The sequence below is a fragment of the Penicillium vulpinum genome, assembly GCF_028829585.1.
Source record: "Penicillium vulpinum strain IBT 29486 chromosome Unknown utg000004l_segment0_segment0, whole genome shotgun sequence".
In the NCBI taxonomy this organism is placed as follows: Eukaryota; Fungi; Ascomycota; class Eurotiomycetes; order Eurotiales; family Aspergillaceae; genus Penicillium; species Penicillium vulpinum.
Genome location: NW_026643244.1, coordinates 7,023,944 through 7,045,532, shown reverse-complemented (window position 1 = coordinate 7,045,532; position 21,589 = coordinate 7,023,944). Strand labels below are relative to the sequence as shown.

The 21,589-nt window shown below is 48.8% G+C and overlaps 8 protein-coding genes across 8 annotated transcripts; 5 read left to right on the top strand and 3 right to left on the bottom strand.

The window, feature by feature from the left end:
• Positions 1-817: 817 nt before the first annotated feature.
• N7479_011182 (ribosome-binding protein NMD3) lies at positions 818-2,834 on the bottom strand (the record flags this gene model as incomplete). Its single annotated transcript, XM_057258873.1, has 6 exons — positions 818-1,740; positions 1,793-2,004; positions 2,118-2,193; positions 2,286-2,499; positions 2,597-2,696; positions 2,776-2,834. The coding sequence occupies 6 exons, from the start codon at positions 2,832-2,834 to the stop codon at positions 818-820; spliced, it is 1,584 nt and encodes a 527-aa protein (XP_057106331.1).
• Positions 2,835-3,081: 247 nt separating this feature from the next.
• N7479_011181 (RsfS/YbeB/iojap family protein) lies at positions 3,082-5,157 on the top strand (the record flags this gene model as incomplete). Its single annotated transcript, XM_057258872.1, has 1 exon — positions 3,082-5,157. The coding sequence occupies one exon, from the start codon at positions 3,082-3,084 to the stop codon at positions 5,155-5,157; it is 2,076 nt and encodes a 691-aa protein (XP_057106330.1).
• Positions 5,158-5,429: 272 nt separating this feature from the next.
• Positions 5,430-7,027, top strand: pex12 (ubiquitin-protein ligase peroxin 12; the record flags this gene model as incomplete). The annotated part of the gene is made up of 2 exons (XM_057258871.1): positions 5,430-5,487; positions 5,595-7,027. 2 exons carry the CDS (start codon positions 5,430-5,432, stop codon positions 7,025-7,027), a joined length of 1,491 nt encoding a protein of 496 aa, XP_057106329.1.
• Positions 7,028-9,465: 2,438 nt separating this feature from the next.
• N7479_011179 (phosphatidylinositol-3,5-bisphosphate 5-phosphatase) lies at positions 9,466-12,501 on the top strand (the record flags this gene model as incomplete). The annotated part of the gene is made up of 1 exon (XM_057258870.1): positions 9,466-12,501. One exon carries the CDS (start codon positions 9,466-9,468, stop codon positions 12,499-12,501), a length of 3,036 nt encoding a protein of 1,011 aa, XP_057106328.1.
• Positions 12,502-12,737: 236 nt separating this feature from the next.
• Positions 12,738-14,545, bottom strand: N7479_011178 (Tti2 family protein; the record flags this gene model as incomplete). The annotated part of the gene is made up of 3 exons (XM_057258869.1): positions 12,738-14,098; positions 14,148-14,343; positions 14,390-14,545. 3 exons carry the CDS (start codon positions 14,543-14,545, stop codon positions 12,738-12,740), a joined length of 1,713 nt encoding a protein of 570 aa, XP_057106327.1.
• A 107-nt stretch (positions 14,546-14,652) lies between these two features.
• Positions 14,653-16,456, bottom strand: N7479_011177 (tRNA adenylyltransferase; the record flags this gene model as incomplete). The annotated part of the gene is made up of 2 exons (XM_057258868.1): positions 14,653-15,497; positions 15,559-16,456. The coding sequence occupies 2 exons, from the start codon at positions 16,454-16,456 to the stop codon at positions 14,653-14,655; spliced, it is 1,743 nt and encodes a 580-aa protein (XP_057106326.1).
• Positions 16,457-17,025: 569 nt separating this feature from the next.
• On the top strand, positions 17,026-19,308 carry N7479_011176 (TRAPP III-specific subunit 85 family protein; the record flags this gene model as incomplete). The annotated part of the gene is made up of 2 exons (XM_057258867.1): positions 17,026-18,088; positions 18,146-19,308. 2 exons carry the CDS (start codon positions 17,026-17,028, stop codon positions 19,306-19,308), a joined length of 2,226 nt encoding a protein of 741 aa, XP_057106325.1.
• Positions 19,309-19,863: 555 nt separating this feature from the next.
• On the top strand, positions 19,864-21,537 carry N7479_011175 (putative vacuolar sorting protein SNF7 family protein; the record flags this gene model as incomplete). The annotated part of the gene is made up of 4 exons (XM_057258866.1): positions 19,864-19,913; positions 20,005-20,299; positions 20,361-20,783; positions 20,842-21,537. The coding sequence occupies 4 exons, from the start codon at positions 19,864-19,866 to the stop codon at positions 21,535-21,537; spliced, it is 1,464 nt and encodes a 487-aa protein (XP_057106324.1).
• Positions 21,538-21,589: the final 52 nt, after the last annotated feature.

Below are 21,589 nucleotides of genomic sequence, written 5' to 3'. Positions count from 1 at the left end.
GTTCTGCTTCAAACTCAACTCCTTTCTCTTTGAGTAGGGGATGGAAGGTGGCAATGGTCATTATCCACCTTGTACATAAAAAATGTACAACATAGACACTCGCATTGTCAATCGCTCTGCCCTAAGCAACTGTCGTTTTGATCCTGGGTGTTCTCTCTGGTAAGTAAGAAATTGAGAGGATTTTGTACTGGACCTTCCATTTATCTCTCTAGTCAATATCGCATTAAATTTCTGATGATATATCCTAAGGTTTAATAGTAAACATTGTTTATAACCCGTCGCGTTCTCGCTTCAAGTTCTCGAATTCTAGATTCTCGACACATCCTTCTATTCTGATCTTATGGCAATCTTCTTCTTTTTACTTCCTCATAATAACAAACGTTAAATTTACCCTAATCATTGTTGTAAAATTCAATAAAAGGTCCATACACTACGAGTAGGGAGCGAATAGTGGCTTGTCAAACGTCTCTAATGCTTTGCGACCACAAATATAGCCCTAGAAAATGCTACTTTTCTAACCAACACTCCTACAATCTACTCTCAACCCATCTTCATAATTTTTACCTTGGAACCGGCTTTGTGCTCGAATTTATATACTTTGATTCATTTTCATCTGAAGCAATTGATTTTTCTCTAGATAAGTCTATAAAGAGAGATGTATAACTATGTCCTGGAATAAGAATTCAATGGTTTGTACCTGCATGCTGTACATCGAGTGTATCAATTTGGAAATAATGAACTTTTTTGTTGATTGAAACCCAGAAAACACAAACGCCAACCAGTGCCATGATCATCAATGATAACATTCGAATTGTTACTAGTTGTCCTCCATGTTCAATTCATCAAAGTCATCAAGCAGTTCATCCATGTTGATTTTCGGCACGGCGTTTCCATCTTCGTCCATCTCATCATCGCCATCCTCGTCCATCTGGTCTGCCCTGACTTTGTATTGTCGGTTCTTGTACAGATCAAGCGTTTGGCGAAGCTCCTCGTCTTCCTCGACGTCACGCAAAAACATTTCGTAATCTTGTTCCATCCTGGCCTGCTCCTGCTCCTGGCGCTTGGTTGTGGGGACATTGACTACAGCAGCAGTCGCCTCCTCTTCGTGCTCGCGAGCCATGCGCTTCAAACGCCAGCTGCGAGCCTTGGACTTCTTGCTGCGGACGTAGTGCTTCTTGATAAGGACCACATCCGGGATTGTTGAGCTGTACTGGTTGCTGTTCTCAATTGCATCGAATTGATCATTGTTGAACTGGGTTCCTGACAAGTGATATCCGAGAACAGAGTCACCCACGTGTAGAACACCACCGAGGTGAGTCCGTGTGAAATAGGTGGTATCGTTAGATCCTAGATCTGAAGCGCGAGCAACTGTGGCCTCAGATAGGAGGTACCGGCCATTAGAGTGGCCGGTGGATTCAATGTCCAAGACAATGAATTCCCTAAGCTCAGTGGTATCTGCAAGATTCGGGAATGGTTGGCGCCAGTAAGTGCTCGTAGGAAGATCGGTTGTCCGGAGAGTGCAAGGGTCCATAAGATTGATAGACGTGCCTACCCGGTAGCAGATAGCGAGTGGGCTTATATCAGACAATGAGCGGGCTAGCTTAATCGGCAGGGCAACCAGATCATCCTTGCAGATAGGGATGATAGAAACTGAGAAATTAAACTTATAGCTGCTCGTCGAAGTATGGATATCCATTGAAATTAATTCATGGCTCTTCTTGACTGTACATGGTACGACGCCTGGTAGCTGTTAGCAGACTTGCGCCTATTAGGAAAAGAGGAAAAAACCGACCTGATAAGAATGAAATCATACGCTCGGCTTCGTTTCTCTTTGCAAAGAAGAAATCAAGACCCTCATTCACTTCCTTGATGTTGACGGTATCCTTGTGGGCGTTGTGTTTGAGGATAAGCTGTTCCAGGTACAAAAAGGTCCGCTTGTGAGGGACCTTCTGTCTGACCTGCACAGATGCTTCCCAACTATGGTGCGTATAACTCTTCTGACAACTGCAGGGAATTAGTTTCAATGTTGTATAGTTTTGGCGGGTGTTGGGGAAGATGAGGAGCGAAGAGGGGAAGGGGGGAGGGGGTGGGTTGGAGGTGGTCAATAAATTGCGTACCCAGGACATTGTTGATTAGCAATAACATATTCAACCTCAAATTGTTGCTGAATGATAGTGCCTTGGAAGGCCTCCGCTTGTAGGTTGTTAGCTTTGATCCCAAGGCTAGATGGGTAGTTGTGCTGAATTGCCGGATACTTTGACCTGCATCAGTAGGGTAAAACTAACTTTGGATGGTGATTTTCAACCTCAATCTCTTCGAATGGGGCTCCGTCCAAATGAAACTAGCGTCAATGATTCGGACTTTGTTCAGACCACGGAGCTTGCGTAGACAAATGGCGAGTAGTTCCTTCGACTCAAGAGCTGCAACGACCCAGCTGTTGGGGGGCTGCAACCACCGTTCGCAATCCCTACAGCAGTGAATCACCGCTTCGCGTTGAACCTATAATTCAAAGGGAGTCCAGGTCAGCTGGAACAGATTATAGTTGTGTAGAAAGGCTTCTTTTGAAAAGCCCACCAATGGATAGAGTTATACATACACCTCCGGCAACATCGACAGTCAGACGAATGCAATCAGAACATAAGGCTCCAGCCGAGAGTGTTCCATCGATGGCAGCGCCACAGTTGCAACACAAGATGCTTAAGAGAGATCAAAGTTAATAAAGGGCTCAGATGGTGGGGAGGAATAGGCAGAAAAAAAGTTGCGATAAGAACTCACGTTGCTGCGACTTTCTCCTGCTGCTCGAAATAGACGGGGGCATCCAGATCCATAGACATCTTGATGAGTATTGAGAATCAGAAATCAGAACCCAATACTGAAAAAATCACCAGGGTATTGAAAAGCCGCAGAATTACAGCATCGTGGATTTGTGATAATTCCCCCCCACCTGAATCTTTTTTCTGATGACTCAGCTGTTTGCAGTGTTTGCTCCTGTTATCTGATATCACGGATGGGAGCAAATCAAGAACTGAACTGTTCGAAGAACTCAAGTTCCCCATTTCTTTTCCCAATCTAACCGTCACCATGAGCAGGGCTCTCTTACGAGGGGCTGCATGCCAGAATTGTCGGCAGTATGTGCTACGATCCTTTGTTTCTATCTCTGGTATCCCAATGCCACGATCCTCTCCTATCTCCAACCCTAGAACTTTCTCCGCCGTAACTTCGCTACAATCTGATCGCCCTCCAACTTCGAACCAGCTTAACAGTCTTCTGTCTGAACCAGAAGAGCCATCAGCACAGTTGGAAAATAATACGCGCAGCCCGTCAGCTTCATCACAGCATGTCCCCTGGTATCTACAGGAAGAGGCGCCGATCATTAAAGAGCGCCCATTGACCGAAGCCCATCTTCCCCAGATCCCAGACGATTCGCCAGAGATGCTCTCGACTCTTTTGGAGTATACGTATAAGGACTTAGGCTTGGATAGTCTCAAGCTTTTTGACCTACGCGGCCTCGAAATCCCTGCAGCTCTCGGTGCCAATGTCATCATGATCATTGGAACTGCTCGCAGTGTGAAGCATTTAAACGTGTCTGCGGATCGTCTCTGTCGCTGGCTGAGAAGTCAGTACAAACTGTCTCCCTACGCCGATGGCTTGCTTGGACGCAACGAGTTGAAAATCAAACTCCGCCGCAAGGCTAAACGAGCACGCGCCGCGAGTGCAGCAGGCGCAATGATTGACGAAAAGGATGATGGAATCACCACAGGATGGATCTGTGTAAATGCGGGGATGGTGGACAAAGGTGCTACTACGACCCAGTTGAGCGATGTTGGAATTGAAGGTTTTGGTAATCTTGACCTTGGGACTAGTGTGGTTGTCCAGATCTTCACCGAGGAGAAGCGGGCTGATGTTGACCTTGATGGTCTATGGGAGGCTACTTTAGCCCGCGAAGGACGCAGGAATATCCGGGAGAGCACAGAAGATTTCTCCAAGACTGGTGCTGCTCCCCCCAGGTCTATGTCCGATGGATTTGGCTCCACTCCTGGCCAAAGGAGAGGATTTCATACCATGCGTAGACTCGAATTATCTGCCATGAATTCCGCCGAGCCTGGTTTAGAAACCGATTTTGCTGGCATGGGAACTTCGTCTTCCAGACTTCCAGGCGGCGCAGCAGCAGTTGCGTCCCAATTGACACCGACGTCTTTGCTTCAGATTCTCACTGAACTTCCAGCTGATAGTGCACGAAATGACCTTGGGAGCGGCCCAAATGATCGCCAGTCCACTCTTTTTCTACGGCTCTTCTATACCAACCACGCCTCGCGCTTTTCTGCACAGGAAAAAGCTACTTTTCGTTTAAAGTTGTTTTCCATTGCTGTGTCTCGGCAACACCCAGCTTACACCAAGGATGCCCTTTTTAGCACATTCTCTGATTTTCTTCGCGACGGGTATGACCTTCCGGATGACCTTGGATTCGATGTTGTTTCTGCGCTTCTAACGCCGAGAACAGCGGGTGTTATCACCGAGCAATCTGAACCCCATTCCCCAAAGGCCGACATGGAGCTTGCTTTGTTAGTGCTGGATCGCTTGAGTCTCCGTGGTGTGCCGATTTTGAACATGAAAATTTTCAATATACTCTATCAAGCAGTCTGTGCACCCAACCCAGCAATTTCGAGCCTGAACCAATTGCGCCCAGAAGAAAGTCCTCCAATTTCGTCTGTGGTTCAACAAACCGAGTCTCAGAAACAGATCTTGTCCCGACTGTCCAAGATACTCGCGGCGGCCAACGTTCCATTTGACGCGGTAGACGCGCGTCAGCTTATGGTGACATTATTCCAATGCGGGGATTACGACGGCTTCTGGCGACTGTGGCGTCAGTTTCCCTTGAAAGGTGCCAATCGTACACAAGAGGATTACGTGCAGCTGTTCAAGTTGCATGCCGAGTTGGGTGAGGAAGTGCGAGCGCGCGAGTGTCTGTCGACGGGGGTACCATTGATGAATCGAGAGTCCCCTGCCATTTTGCTTCAGGGTCCGATTGTGACAGCCATTATGCATTGTATTTTGGTGGCAGATCCGACACTCCAGAACCGAGATGAAGGAGCGTCTCCAAGCTTCTACATGCCGCTCTGGACTGAGTGCCAGGAGGCACTTGCTCGGGAAAATTAAATGAAGGATCAATTTGTAAAATAATTTAGCATATATTCTCTAGTGTACAATATTACTATGCGTGTTTAATATTAAATATTGAAGTTATTAGATCTCCGATGATCTAGGGCATGGATGGATCTCCCGCCCAGTGCTCTGGAGTGATGCACAGAGTACGGAGTAGTCAGCTCGGATAAGTTGAGCCTCGGCATATGATCACTTGGTTCCGGCGACTCTTCCTGTCCATCTCTCTCCATACATCACCCCGCTAAGGATGATTGACACTCCTGACGATGGAGTACCTTCCTAGTCTTCAACAGGAGTTCGACGAGCACAAGCCATCGCTTTTCGGTAAGTCGATTGATGCTTCCCCGCGGAGATGGAGACTCGCCCCAGAAACGGGAAGCACCCCCATACATAACTGGAATCGCTAACGCGGAGATCTTGCTCGACAACAGAACTTCTCGCTGAGCAACAGCTCTCCGATCTCCTTCCTCCGTCTTTGCGTTATCTTCTCGCAGTCGCAACACACCGCCACCCGCGCTATCTCCTTCGGATCCTCAACTCATATGACGAAGTCTACGCCCTCCTTTCATTAATAGTCGAACGCTACTACCTGCGAACATTCGGCGGCTCCTTCACAGAGAACTTTTATTCCCTGAAACGTGAGCGCGTTCTCCGCACTAAGAATGGCGAGATCCCGCGCGCCCAGGTCGGCGCCGCAGGCCCCGTCCGCGAGGCTCTCAAGCTACACTCGACGGATATCTGGAAGAACTTGCTCATCATGGTTGGCATTCCTTACCTGAAATCCAAATTAGACGAAGGATACGACATCCATGTTGCGCCACATGCATCCCTGGTCACCAGCAGCGGCCCACGATATAACCCCAGCGACGATCTGCCGGCCAACCCGTCGCTGCGCCAGCGCCTCTTCTTCTACTACAAATGGTTCCTGCGCAATGTATACCCATCCGTGAATGCAGCATACTATTTCTCCGTTTTGGCATTTAACCTCGCCTACCTCTTCGACAACACAAAGTACTCCTCCCCGTTCCTGTGGCTTATCGGTACGCGCATCCGCCGCCTCGGCACCGCAGACCACCGCGCCATCGCCGCAGTGCTAGATCCCAAGCCTGGCCCCAGCACCGGGCGATCCCAGCGACCCGGCGGAGGTCTGCTGGGTCTCCTTAGTCCCCAGAACCTTCACACCCAGCTCTTGGGCTCGCTGCGCTACTTCCTTCCTGCGTCGATCTTTGCCCTCAAGTTCTTAGAATGGTGGCATGCAAGTGATTTCTCTCGCCAACTCGCCCGTAAGGCAAGTGAGGTTCTGGATCTCCCCGCCCCCGTTGTGGCAGGCTTGACTTCTCCTGCGGAACGACGGAAATCGTCAATCCAAGACGAGAAAGAAAAGGCCAAGAAGCAGGCCGAGCAGGAGAAGAAGAGCGCCGCCAGCGATCTGAAACCAGCACTCAAGCCTCCTCGTCGCCATCAACCCCCCGTCTCCGCGACTTCCTACCTTCCTATTTACACGGTATCTTTGCCTCCGGCTGATCCCTCGAGCGCCAACACTTGCCCTGTTTGCATGGGTGCGCTCGTAAATCCGACTGCTTGCCAGACGGGATATGTGTTCTGTTATGTGTGCATCTTCCACTGGCTGAACGGTGAGCACCAGCGCCAACTGGATTTTATGGCCGGCGAGGGCGCTGGCGCACCGTGGGAAGAGGAGATTACAGGCGATGACGAAGAGATGAAGAAGAGTCCGAGTGGAGACGACTCCGAAGAAGGCCCCCGCAAGCGATCGGGGAAATGGGAGAGTGGCAAAGGGAGGTGTCCTGTCACAGGGAGGAGAGTGCTTGGAGGCACCGAGGGGTTGAGGAGGGTTTTGGTTTGATCTGGGGCTCCGTGGTCTCAATTTTCGATATATTAATCGGTAATCGCGCATTGTACAGCAGATACTTCGAATTAGAAGTTGAGAGGGTACATTGCTCGAATTGTATATATAAGTGCAACAACAGAAATCATGTTTCCCGTCCTGCTACCCCCCCCCCCCCCCCCCCGTTTCAGACACTATCAAGCCCTCCTAAATATTAAGTAAAGATCATGAATAAGAATTCATAAAAAGGCTTGTTCACTGAAAAACTCCCCTCCCTGTCCCTCATGTTTACTGAATACAGTATGCACTGCTTGGAACCCAAGAAATTTCACATGTCATATACCCATACCGCGTGGTTCCATGTAGCATCAAATTCACGGGTATAATGTCTAGTATTTAGTTCAGTATACCGTGAGTTCAATGTAGGCACGAATATCAAATCCAAAACTAGGTTAGCCCACGGGTGTCTTCATTCATGGATGAAGAAGGCGTTTAGTGACCTCGGAACATAGGTAAGTCCATCCGGGCAATTGAGGTCACCCAATGCCTTATTTGTGGAAGGCTCATTGGAAGATTGGGAGATTCCAAAAACTGCAGGAAAACGTCAGGTAGTTCACTCCCGAGGTCGTCTGGTCAATGACCGGGTATGGCAGAGCTAGGTAGTTGCCCTCCTAGGCTATCTGCCATCCGAATTTCGGGAACAGAGACGCCTTAGTTCCAAGGTTGCGGTCTTCCTAGGGTACTCCCATATGACGAGTGGCTGATGGGGGTTAAGGGTAATGGGCGAGCAAACAGTCCGGCCAAACAGAAAGATCCCCAGAGCATCGGAAATAGAGACCCAGACCGGCAACGGACGAGTCCTAGCACTTCTCCTTAGGATATCTCTTCCTCACTGTCATCTACTTTTCACCCTTTTCGTCCCCCTCATTCTCCTCGTCCTCCGACGTCTCTTTCACGTCCTCAGCCTCTTCGCATAGCCCATTATCCACTATGCACATTTCCTCGTAAAAAAAACTGAGTCCATCTCTCTTCCTTATCATCACACCCATAAATAACGAGTTCCTGCAACTGAGACTCTAGACCCTTAGGTAGGATTGGCCTAAAACAACAATCGATCTTCCCAGGAGCTGGCTATTCTAGGGCTCGACAGAAGTATGCTTCAATGAGTCTAATTAGCATTCTAGTATCAATATCGGAGCTATGCCAATCCAACGTGTACATACTACGAGGTAAGCATATCTTTCACTTTGACGTATTATTATGCCGCATTCGCGGAAACATTTCCACATTTCATAGTGCCGTCCGTAAGTCTTCTGTTCGTCTGCTAAAAGATTTCTTGCAGCAGTAGCGGCGCATCACCTGTACGCAACTGCATCTGTGTGTGGAACTGCTGATTTGGGATGTCTTTGCCACAACTACAACAAGGCATGGTTCCCAGTTTAAACCAGGTGGCATCCAGGCCTGGACCAGTGCAGTCCATCAAGGGCTTATTAAGGCCCTGTTTGTAGGTCATCTCGGAAACACAATGATGGCATATAGCTCACTCAACCACAAAACCCTCTTTTTTTCCAATATCGAAATGAGGGCGAGTCTCCTCAGTTGTGGGCTTGCGGAGACTTCCAGCTCCAGGACAGTGGACAAGGTAGCGTTCCAATTTCTGTATCGTTGCTGCAGACCACACAATACTACACACTAAGCATTTGCCTCGCTCACCCACGTAGGTTGGATCTATAAAATCTCAAACTGTGACCGAACAGTTTGAATATGGACTTGTCGTTTACGTCTTTTTTCACTGGCATCCTCTATGACTGGTTCTTCTTCCCGGTATCGCTTTTTCCTAGGCATAACTATTTGTTGTGCTGAGATACCAGGAGTATTTGAAAAAGATAGAGGAAATCAAGAGGATAGTGAGAGAAGAGTGATAACAAGCTAGGTATGCAAGATAAGTGAGGCAAAGGTGACATAACAAACTAAATGTACTAGGGCCTTCTAATTTTGGAATCAATTGTATCATGTCCAGGCGGAGTATAATCATGGCAAATGGTACACAAAAGCTCTAGGTGGGAACTACGAACTGTACGGTTGTAGAAATCATATGCCTAGATACATATATCTGTCAATATACACATATCGAGCCCCAATGGACACCTAAGCAGTAGTAATAAAGGCTAGGGGTTGAAATAAAACTAGAGACCAAAAAAGGATGACTTTATGTTTATGTACTCAAATATCTTTGAAAAAGCCATCTAGGCTGTGTTATATAGTAAATTAAATACATACCCCAATCAGATATACTAGCCCTATAAATAGGCTTCATGACCAGTTGGCCGCTATTTACGGCGACGTCATGTGTGGGACCTCCCTCTTTGAACTTCATAACATCGCCTTTGACCTGAAAGTACCTGGATATGCAGCTTTTCAGGCTGCAGTTTGAGTCGATTTAAGCCCCTTGAGCTATGGAGAGCTTTGATGATGTTTCTCTCATCGGACTAGTGTCCCAGGACACACCTTTCCATGATGATCACCTCCCAATTCCATCCGGCCCTTCAGACCCGAATTTGGCGAAACAAGACACCACAGGGGGGCCGAATTCGACCCAAACGACAAGCACCAGACCATCTTCGCGAATAGAGCGCACTGATGATGCTGGAATAACTGATGACGCCTCGGTCGTATCAGAATTCCCGTTGCCATACAACCAACCACCTGGAGCTCGGATTGAGGAGGAAGAGGAAGGGGATGGGGAAGATGAGGAGCCACAGGTAGCAACTTCGTTTGAACGAGAGGCTTCGCCGACCTTTGCGCAGAAACACCGATCAGCTTCAGACAGCTCGGAGGACGAAGGGATCAACCGTATGCACAAATTCACGCTGTACGAAACCGCGACCCGATTCTACATGGTCGGGATCAATCTTACCGAGACCCGTTTTCGGATTTTGAAAATTGATCGGACCTCGGAGTCTGGTGAGTTGAGTATTATTGAGGACGAAGTGATATACAACAAAAGAGAGATGGTTCAGTTGCTGGATGCAATCGATGACGGCAACAAGAGCTCTGGCGGGTTGAATCAGAAGTGCAGTGCGTGGGCATTACTTGGCTTCATCCGATTCACGGGCGCATACTATATGCTACTCGCTACTAAGAGGACCCAGGTTGCGATGCTGGGTGGTCACAATATCTACCAGATTGACGAAACCGAGCTGATCCCATTGACCACCTCCGAACCTTCGCATCCTAAGACCGAGAAGCATTCGGAGGAGGCACGGTATATTGCAATTTTGAACAATCTTGATTTGTCGCGTTCTTTCTATTTCAGCTATTCCTACGACATCACTCACACGCTCCAGCATAATATCTGCCGGGATCGCGAGGCCCATCTGGATGGTCATCCACAACCATCTTCGCATGATTACCATTCCATGTTCATTTGGAACCACCACATCCTTTCCCCGGCCGCTGAGGCCCTCAAGAATCCCTACGAATGGTGTCTACCTATCATTCATGGATATGTGGATCAGTCAAAGATGAGTGTCTATGGACGAATGGTCTACATCACAATCATCGCCCGTCGATCACGATTTTTCGCTGGGGCGCGTTTTCTCAAGCGAGGCGCAAATGACCTGGGATACGTGGCCAATGATGTAGAGACAGAACAGATTGTATGTGAACAGACAACAACGTCGTTCCATTCTGCTGGCCCAAGACTTCATGCAAACCCTCATTATACTTCATATGTTCAGCATCGTGGGAGCATTCCTCTCCATTGGACTCAAGAAAACACGGGGGTATCACCAAAACCGGATATTGAGCTTAATCTCGTGGATCCATTTTACTCAGCGGCAGCACTACATTTCGACGATTTATTTCGAAGATATGGTGCTCCAATCTACATTCTGAACCTGGTCAAATCTCGCGAACGAACTCCGAGAGAGTCAATACTTCTCAAAGAGTTCACGAAGGCAGTGACTTACTTGAACCAGTTTCTTCCTGAGGATAAAAAGCTCATCTATGAGGCGTGGGATATGAGTCGCGCTGCAAAAAGCCGGGATCAAGATGTTATTGAGACGTTGGAAGATATTGCAGGCGATATCATTCCCAAAATCGGCTTTTTCAAGAATGGAGATGATGTTGAATCCGGCTTGCAGCTTCAGAACGGCGTCGCAAGAACCAACTGCATTGATTGTCTTGACCGAACGAATGCTGCACAATTCGTCATTGGCAAGAGGGCACTTGGCTATCAGCTCCATGCCCTTGGCGTCATAGATGACACCAGAGTGGAGTATGATACTGATGCTGTTAATCTCTTTACGAACATGTGGCATGACCATGGAGATACTATCGCCATTCAATACGGTGGATCACATCTAGTGAACACCATGGCTACCTACCGCAAGATCAATCAATGGAGCAGCCATTCCCGTGATATGGTGGAAAGCTTCAAGCGATATTACAACAACTCTTTCCTTGATGCTCAGCGCCAAGAGGCATACAATCTCTTTCTTGGAAACTACATATTTGCGCAGGGCACTCCGATGCTTTGGGATCTTCCTAACGACTACTATCTTCATCACACCGATCCCAAATATCACGGCAAGAAAAAGAAATCCAGCTACATCTCCTGGTACACCCCAGAAAATCTAAGGCCCAGGGAATTCCCACCCCTCCCATTCCACCCCAAAGCGCCACTCTCGCATTTCGATGACTTCTGGCTGGAATATTACCGACCGCACGCTCTGTCCAACCTGTCCAAAGTCTTTTCCTCGAAAATGAACTCCACGTCCCGCTATCTACCACCAGTTCGCCCAGGACACCCAGTCCCCGATCTCAGTCCCTTCGTGCCTCGCATCCCCCCAGAGCAAATTCAACGCGAACGCCTACCACAGCGCAGCGTCAAGATCCAAGAGCCATCCACCAGCCGCAGTCGTGCCTCATCAAACACGATGCCAATACCCGAATCCCCAAAAACATGGGCCCACCAACCGCCCTCATCTGAGAAACAACCCCCTCTGACGGGCATCATCAAAGAGCCTGCTTTTAAAATCCCCCATGTATCCCGAATCCCGCCCATTGACCCTCCAAACGACCATTCCACTCCTAGCAAAGCGGAAATCGCCCAGTGGACCCTCGGCCAGCTAGTTAGCGACTCGCTGAGCCCATCTGTCACCAGTGCCGAGGCAGAAGAATACGAGCGGTACATAAACCACCCGCTAAAGGTCCCGCTTGTCGTCACATCCGAAGATGAAATGACAGCTTCGTCGTTACAAGACCACGGCTACAACCTCGATCTCCTGGAGTATGCGAATAAGTGTAATGTCGAGGAATCTGCGCTGGAGGAGAGGGCTGGGATGAACATGCTTTCTTATGCTGAGTTTTTGGAGGTCTCTGAGGAAGGTCTTACTGTTGTTGGGGAGGACTATGCGAAGAAGAGATATAAGCGGTATCGACAGTGGCTACGTGGGAAGAGTCTTTTCAAGCAGCGAGTTGATCCATGATATTGAACTCCATGTCTGTTTTTCTTTTTGTTTTGGCATTCAGTACAGCAAATTGATACCCTCATTGTATATTGTTTTATTTTATTGAAAATTCTACGGATCGTGTATATCTACTACCAACCAGATCTCATGAGCAAGTTTGGATTCAAATCCAACAGATATCTTCGATTGTGATTGTCATAATTCTTATAAGCTTTTCCATGAATCATCCCCCAGACATACATCGCCAGTAGAGATCAAGCAAAAAGACCATTAAGCTCTGCATCCACATCAACAAGCTCCTGGAACTCCTTCTCCACATTTTCCTTCACCTGCACCTGTTCCGGCTCTGGGACATCAGCCGCAATGGCAACAGGATTCAGCAAAACAAGCTTCAAAACTTGAAGCGTATTCTGCAACTCGCGCTTCAGCTTAGCCAGCCCAGCAGAATCTCTGCTATCCTCTGCAATATGAAGCCAGCACGAACTCAGCCCGCTCAGGATCTCACCACGCCAGCGCCAGATCCGTGGGTGTGCATTCTTAATCACCGCTTGTGTAGCTACTGCTGCGGCTAGCAGTAGTGGAGGGTGCGCTGTTCCGAAGGGGTTTGATAGTGTGGTGTAGAGGACTGGGATAAGTTCCTGGAGGTACTTTGTAGTGTGGATTTCCAGTTCGTTGGTGATGGTTGTTATCATTTCTAGGAGGAAGGTTGAGAGGCGGGGGTGCGGGAAGGAGGCGGTTGAGCCGGAGGCTGGAGTGCTGGAGCTGATGTGGTGGAATGAGGAGATGAGGTTTGATCGGAGGATTTTGGCGAGGCTGGTAGTATAGGCTTCTTTATCCTGTTCGGATTGGGTGGGGCCTTTATATGCGGTTTTGAGGGTGGATAGGAGGGCTGGGTATGCTTCTCCTAATAGTTCGATGGATCTATCCTCGGGTGTGATGGATGGTAGTGATAGAAGACACGGCGTGACGGCGTCTTCGAAGACGGAAGTGAGGTTTGTTCGTCGGAGGATATCAGAACCGCTTACTTGGATCGGTTGCAAAAGCTGAGTGAGTAGGGCACAGCCTTTTGTTTTAAATGGGAGGTTGTTGTCGTCAACCATTGCTAGAATAGTGGGCACGAAAAGCTGGAAGTGCGCTTCGAATTGTGTCTTGTCCTCGGGTTGGTACTGTGAGAGGATCCATGACAGGACAGATGCGACGTAGACATCAGTGGTCTTCCATGGCTTCGCCGACGCATCCAGATCGTTTGCGCCAAAGCGAGGTAAAGTTTGAGGATGGAAATTCTTGCGGCCGGCACTAGTGATGGCGGGATTTTTTGTCTTTGCAAAAAGCGGCCTAATCCTCTCCCTGAGGATGAAGTCAATAGCAGGCCAGAATGTATTGCTGCGACGAGTGTCCTGGATCCAAACGCTCATGAGCATCGACGCTGCATTGTAGCTCTCTGATGTGGCCCATGGGTTTTTCTTATTAGTAAAACATGCCCCGGCAAGAAGGATGTCCGCCGCATTATCTGCTTTGCCATTTGGCAATCCTGTTAAGGGCTTGTTTAAAACCAGAAGCAGCTCCAGAGCGAGCTCAGATCTGAATCGACTCTCGTTCTGGGCTTTGATAATATCTGTGTGGCACAATTAGTAAAAAGCTTGTATCCGTATAAAAGAACTTACCGTCTGAAACCTCGACAGTCTCATCAAAATCGACTGCAAAATCGGATGAAGGCAAAGCAGCAGCACTGGCCCAGTCGAATAAGTTGTTCACGGCTTTGGCCTCAGCTGGTTTCAAGGGTCGCGGGCCTTGCTCATTTGGCAGCATCCCATCCCAGTAGTCGATATAACTAGTCACAGTAACGAGGCTCTCGCATATCTAGAAAATTAGTTCATTTGTCTTAATTAAATTGATAGAAACATACATTCAAATGCGTTGAGTGATCGTAAGAAGAAACGTTTTTCCATAATTGAGCCAAATCACTTTTGGACGCAGCTGCAACGGCGGGGAAGAAACCGATTGGCATTTTGCTAGGACTCTGCACGAGAGCCTCACGGGCTTCTTTGCGCAATTTATCCATTGCTAAGAATATTTACAGTAAAAATGGATGAAGAGGTGTAAACATTGAAAGTAGTCTTAAAGTGTCCGCGAGGGCATGGGGTTTTCATTTGTCATCGGATCTTCACGTCACTTTAACTCTGCTCGTCGACCCGCGATCTCCTCCAGCACCTTTTCCTTTTCCGTGATATCAGGATGAAGAAGTTGCCATTCCAGGGCCATGTTAACTGCCTTGGACATCCAGGGTCCCTTTTTGGCTCCCAGACTTTTCATGATTTCGTCGCCGTTTACAATGGGTTTGAGGTCACAAACACCCTCTAGATCTTTTTCTACAATGTACGCAAGGAACTGGTCGTATTCACGGGCCACTACACATTGTGAGAATTGGAATGTTATCATCAAGGGATGGATCTTACCTTCTGCAAAGTCACGGCCCGCCATGGTTTCTTGCATGATAGCCAGGAGAATGCAAAGTTTCCAGTCCTTATTCCACGACCGCATTTGCAACCCAATGCGCTGTCGGATTTCTGCGGGTGTTCCATTCATTTGTTTGGCGAGAAGTGCATTTTTAGTCGAAATTGTTTCCTTGTAATGCAGAGTAGCAGCGCGGATCGCACTGAGGGTCTTGTTGTCAGAGCGAAGGCTATCTCTTCCGACCTCGACCGCTCGCGGAGGCAAGGGTTTGGATCCTTTCCCGGTACGGCCGGGAATCGAAGTCCAGGGAGCAAAGGTTGCAACTATCCAGGCATAGTATATGGTAGTTTCGTCGCGGAATAGGATATCACGAACGCGCTTAGTAACTGCCTGAACCTCCTCGCTGTCGCCAGCCTTTGGACACAGCAATCGTGCCAAAGTATTGTAGGCAAGAGGCCATGTCGACGTATCAGCCTTGACCTCGTCCTGATGATTAGCGAAGATAGTAGGGAATAGTTGTAGTCGGTCGATGAGCTCCAATGCACCACGAGGATCGGGGCCTAAGATATGAGATATGACTTGTCAGAAATGTAAAGTACTAGACAGAGTGCAATGACTCACCGCGCAACATCTTTTCCAACTCAGTTCCCACTCGCTCTTTACTGATTTTGAGCTTCAATGCTTCGCGGATATCTTCAATCTGCATAGCGGCTTCGGTTTCGGTGTCGATTTTATACCCCAGTCTGCTCGCAAAGCGGATCAATCGAAGCACACGTAATGGGTCATCTTTGAAGGTTTGGTATGGTTCCATTGGGCACCTAATGATATGTTTCTTCATGTCGTCCAGTCCTCTCTTGGTGAGATCCTCTAGCTGTGACTCATTAAGATTGTAGAAAAGCGCATTGATAGTTGCATCGCGTCTCAGAGCGTCTTCGAGAGCAGTACCGAACTCCATCTGAGGATTTCGACTGTCATCTGTGTACGTTTCCTTCCGTAGATTGACCAAATCAATATCCAAGCCGAAGATCTTGGTTGTAACGGTCTCGAGGTGCTTTGACTTTTCTGGGTTGGCCTCGATTTTGTGAAGGCTCACAATGGCGTCGTGCATTTCCCCATTCGGAAGGCCTTTCTTGTATTTTTCAAGGTGCTCTGGAATGTCCAGGTAGTCTTTCAGGGCCATACCAAACTGGTATCCCGTCATGTTACTGATACCCACGTCGATATCATGGCTCTCGACACCGAGCAGCTTGTCCCTGACCCACCCGCCTGTGAAGCGCAAGACAGTCTGGGATTCATCTTTCACAGTGCTAACTCTGCCAGCAATTTTCTGCTCGGTGATGAATTGTGCGACATCGAGGAGTAGGGTTCGGAGGGTGCTCTCGAGCGGAGTGAGCTCGATAGTAGGCATGGCGGGGCTCATGGTTGCATATGAGCCTTCCCGCGTCGGGGAAGAAATGCGTCGCCTCTTGCTGACTCTTTCTGAGAAGTCCGGGTCAGATTCGGGGTTGCGCATGGGCATGCGACGAGGTACAGGTGTAGAGTATGTTCGGAGGGGTAGATGTTGTTGAAACGGGCGTATTTGACCAACTCTTCTCGCTAGAGTGCGGGCAAGTGGAGCTTTAACTGAAGGAAGACCAGAAGCCTTGAATAAACACACAAAAGGGGGCAACTGCATTGGACATAGCCTAGTCAGATGCTCTGAGAAATTGAGTCAGTTTGATTGTCGATAAGCATGCAGGTGGCCCTCACGTGGTTTGCATCACCGCTTGAAGATCATTCGTCAGACTCTACCTGAGAGTACTTTCTGTATCACATTCACAATTGACAATACGATCGATCCTCAACCTCTTTAGAAGGCTTTAGTGCCCAACTTGTCCACTGGTTCTGTTGCTCTATTTCGTTGTTGCTCGTGTCAGTGCTTATCGGCCCGAATCCGTCCACTTGGCTTTCTCCCCAACAACACCTCCGTGAAGCCGCCTGTATCCCACTCGCTCTATTACACCTCGTTCGACCTCATCTATCAGCTGATGGGGCCTGTCGATCAACTACACTCGCTTTAAATCTGCACAAAGCAGCAGGTGTCCGCCCATGACATCACCTGGAGATGCTGCTCCGGTCAAACCTCCGCCGTCCTTCTCTCCCGGCGTTGCGCGAGTCGCATCCACATCACCATCACGATACCCCGGGGAGCATGAAGGTACTCAATCTTTAGATGCTGAACTGGCGGAATCCCAAAGAGTCTCATCACCGAACCCTCTCTCGGCCTCAATCGCCGACTTACCAATACGATCTGGGTCGTCGCACTCGCGCTCTGGGAGATCCTCCACCCCACAATTAGCAAGGTCATCAATCGGTTCACCATTTGATGGAAGGTCTGATGGCTTTGATGATACAAGGTCATCAATTATCCGGTCATTCTCACCCACGATCGCAGTCCATGCCTCCGAGGATACCGACAATTTGGTGCGGAATAAGGGGTTCAAGGGTGGATTTTGGGAGTTGGTTCGGCCCTTTGGAGAAACGGTTTCCGGAAAGGTGGTGATACGGGATAGTATAGGCTCGAGTCGTGCTTGGGAGGACTATGGAGTGCGCTTTGTCGATTTCAAAGGGCTCGGCAGAGCTCCGGCTAGTCGAGACTCTGGGGTCCTGGCCCAGATGGAAGAAGTCTTGACCAAGCAGTTAAACTCTTCAGATGGCATGTTTGATACATCGATACGGACAAAGGACGTTTTGGGATTTCCTGCAACAACCTCATTATGCAAATCGTTTTTGCAACAACTCCTGTGTTCGGCACCTACAGCTCCCCACGAGACATTTGGCCACCCAGTAGCCAATGTAATAGTCATCAGCTCGCGCAACCCAGCTCCGTTGGAGACACTCAGGCAGCTCTATGCTGATGGTACCACTGGGGACAAACAGCTACCCGACTGGGTCAATGAGGAGTATCTTAGATACTACGTTCTAGTTCATGACGAAGAACGAGACGATATCACGGAATCTATTAAGCTTTATGATCAAATGAAGCGGCACTTTGGGCTACACTGCCATCTTTTAAGACTTCGGAGCAGCCAGTGTGTGGTGACAGACGATGATAGCATGCAAGTTCCCCAGTGCGAATGGCTCTCGCCGGCCGAGCATCTGTCGGGAGCAGGTGAAGCAGGCAAGTTTTTACCGCCATATAATCAGGCATAAGCTAACCTTCTACCAGAAGCCTTGGTTGATCTCGGTACTGATGGCACACCATATCTCTTTGGCTCTGATGCCACTGCGATTAGGGCATTCATCCGAGAGCTCGTGGTGCAGTCTGTCATTCCATTCATGGAAAATAAAGTAGCTGTCTGGAACGACCAGGTTGCATCTCGAAGGCGTGGTATAAGTGGCAGATTTATGTCGATGTCCCGGCGATGGGCTGGCTTCGGTTCAAGCTCGCGTTCAAGTATTGGAGGCTCGTCTGGTGGCAACAGCGGAAACTACGATCCAACACAACATTCTTATAGTCCGGATTCCCCGGAAGCTATCTTGCGGAAGATGGCGGACTTTGCGTTCATGCTCCGCGATTGGAAGCTAGCTGCGTCCACATATGACATGATTCGATCGGATTTTGGCAATGATAAAGCCTGGAAATATCATGCTGGTGCCCACGAAATGTGTGCAGTAAGCATGCTTCTAAATCCATTAGCCACGTCAGGCAAAATCAAGCTTGACAGTGTCGATCAAATGTTTGAGACTGCTTGCTACTCATACCTCACACGTTGTTCAGATGCACCACACGCACTGCGCTGTTTATCCCTAGCGGTTGAGCTTCTCAAGTCTCGTGGCGGGTCAGCCACTGAGAGCGCAGCCAAATGGGCCATGCGGGTCATGGACTTTGGCCTTGTGGGCTCACTCGGTCAGATCATATACACCGAACGGGTAGCAGCTTGCTATGCTTCAAAAACACCAGTTGGAGCGGCAAAATGGGGCGGTCGTCGCCGAAAAGCCGGCATGTGGAGCATGCTCGCTGCTGATCAATGGCTCAAAGCAGGTCAACCTACCCTAGCGTCAGCCTGTCTGGAAGAAGCCGAGCATCTCTATGCCGACGTGCTGCCGGCTGATGGGGTGTTCCCCATGCCTGAGATGCAGAACTTCGTTGAAACTCTGCGCCATTCTGTCAAGGTTGAATATCTTGAATCGAGAGGATTCGATGTTCGAGATGAACCGGCTAGCGAGGATCTCTTGGGCACTGAAGAGACCAGCGAAAAGCTCGACATGCGCCATCATCGCCGCTCTTTGATTGGGCTTCCTGTGCAGCTGGATGCCGGAGCTTTCAACACGACGCAGGGTCCTCTAGACCTCGAGAGTCTACCTAATGATGACTTCGAACGAGCTTAGACTCATTATGGCCTTAATACCTCATCATAGCATACATATAACCATAGAATACAAACCTGTTCAAACTTAAATTTAGGCCTCTAATGTGATGTATACTGCTGGTAGTAGGGGAAGTCTGCAAAGTTTTTATATACATAATGTACTACCTGAATATTTAAGTATTCTTGAAGAATACTCCCTAACAGATATATGTACTCGGGTTGGGGCACGAAGTGTGTATTCTCAAAAATGGGATATGGCCCCTTTAGGCCCTAAAGAACCGAAGTGTTTGTTATCTTCTATTGGTAAAATGGCTGTATCATTTCCCATAGATATTATACATCCATGTATGTAGTGATTTCAAGCATCAAACTCACCCTTGGACCTGCCACATTCGGACACATCACGTGGAGCTTATCGATAAAGCTATCAACGAAGCCGCAAGTACCAAGTGGATGTGCCAGATGACCCGTGGACCGACCCCATCTGCTTTGTCTGCGAGGTCCACTATCAAAAAACAACTTCAATCTATTTGTTTAGAGCGAGGCATATTATTTCTCAATATACCCGTGCATGATGAGTGAACTACTGAAATATATCCTCACACAAGAGGAAGCATTCCGAAGGTAGAGACCGGGCCCACAGTGCGAGTTTCAAAGCAAAGCCCACCAAAACAGAAAAAGAATCCCATGCTTACGCTTAGTATCATGCCCTCAGAAACCGCTTACCCTCACTCTACTCCGACTTCACGCCTCAGAAGAAGACAAACCCCGATGGCTACGCTGTTAACGTCGCCGCATGGGAACAAGCACTCAACCGAGCTGCAAAGCGCGGCTATACGTCCTCACGGGGTGTGCGAGTACGTTCCGGCTCGACCATATCGGCTAAGAACGGATCAGCACCCGCGAAACGAAAGAAGACAGACCACCTGATTCTCCGAACGGATGAATCGCTGCTCCGAGATTTAGAGAGCCCGGAGTGGGGGAGACCCGTAGCTCTGGGCACTGTATTCGTGGGTCTCTTCTCTTTTCTGTTGACGACAGAGCTATTAAGCTAACCAGTGGAGGTTGCAGGACGAGGCAGTGCGCAAGAATTCGATGATTCCACTGCCAGTTTACAAGACCACTGCTGGGCTTTTGCAAAAGAAGAGTCAGTGGAAGCTAATTGATCCTGGGGTTCTGAGTCCTTGGAATGTTGTGAGCTGGGGAGCGCGGCAGCTCAAAGGGTTTGTGGTAGGTTCTGAGAGCGATTCGGCACCGAACCTACAGGTGCAGGAGTTGGTCTTGATAGAGAACCTACAGGAAGCAGCAGACCGAGCAATTAAGAAAGCTACAGGCAGCAACTCATCCAAGCTTGACCTCATTTATTCTAGGGAAAGCTTTATCGAAGAGTTTTCGAGCATACTGAACGATTCTACAGAATTATCAGATACGGATTTTGATGTCTTGTTGCTTTATTTATCCCGCGATAGCGGTGCTATTGCGTACGATGGCAAGGTGAGTTGGGCTACTGATATGACCAGAAGACTTATATATTGACCCGATTGACGGCTAGACAATCAAGTTCAAATCCGCAGATGAATCCGCAGAGATCACCCAACAGGACACAACCATTGCATCCATCAAGACATTGGTGTCGACTATGTCGAAACAGGTCACGAGCCTGGAAGCAAAGATCGCCGAGTTGACTGCGTCTGCAAAGACCGCTTTGGCTAACAAAAACCGTATCTCAGCGCTGTCCGCTGTGCGTTCCAAGAAGCTGGCTGAACACAACCTCCAGCAAAGGTTTAATACCCTTATGCAGCTCGAGGAGGTTTATTCAAAAATCGAGCAATCTGCCAGCCAGGTGGAAATGGTGCAGGTAATGCAGGCAAGCACCGGTGTGCTTCGCGGTCTGCATACTCAGATCGGCGGTGCCGAGAGGGTTGAGGATATTGTTGAAGAACTGCGAGAGGAGATGACTAAGGTGGATGAGGTCGGAAGCATCATGAACGAGGCCGGCCCAGTCATTGACGAGGGAGAGATTGATGATGAGCTTGCGGCGATGGAGAAGAGCGACAGAGAGGCGAGAGAGAAGGAGGAGGCAGCAGTCACCGAGAGCAGGCTTGCCGAACTGGACAGTATCAAGAAAGCCCCCGAGGCTTCCCGTCAAGCACGTGCGGCCGAAGATGCAGACTCGGCGCTGGCAGATAATATTATTGACAGGCTCTCTAACATGTCTGTTGAGGACCGCCCAATGCCAGCAAATTGAGACTCTCCGATTTGCGAGAGACATATTTGTCCTAAGTGAAAGAACAATTTGC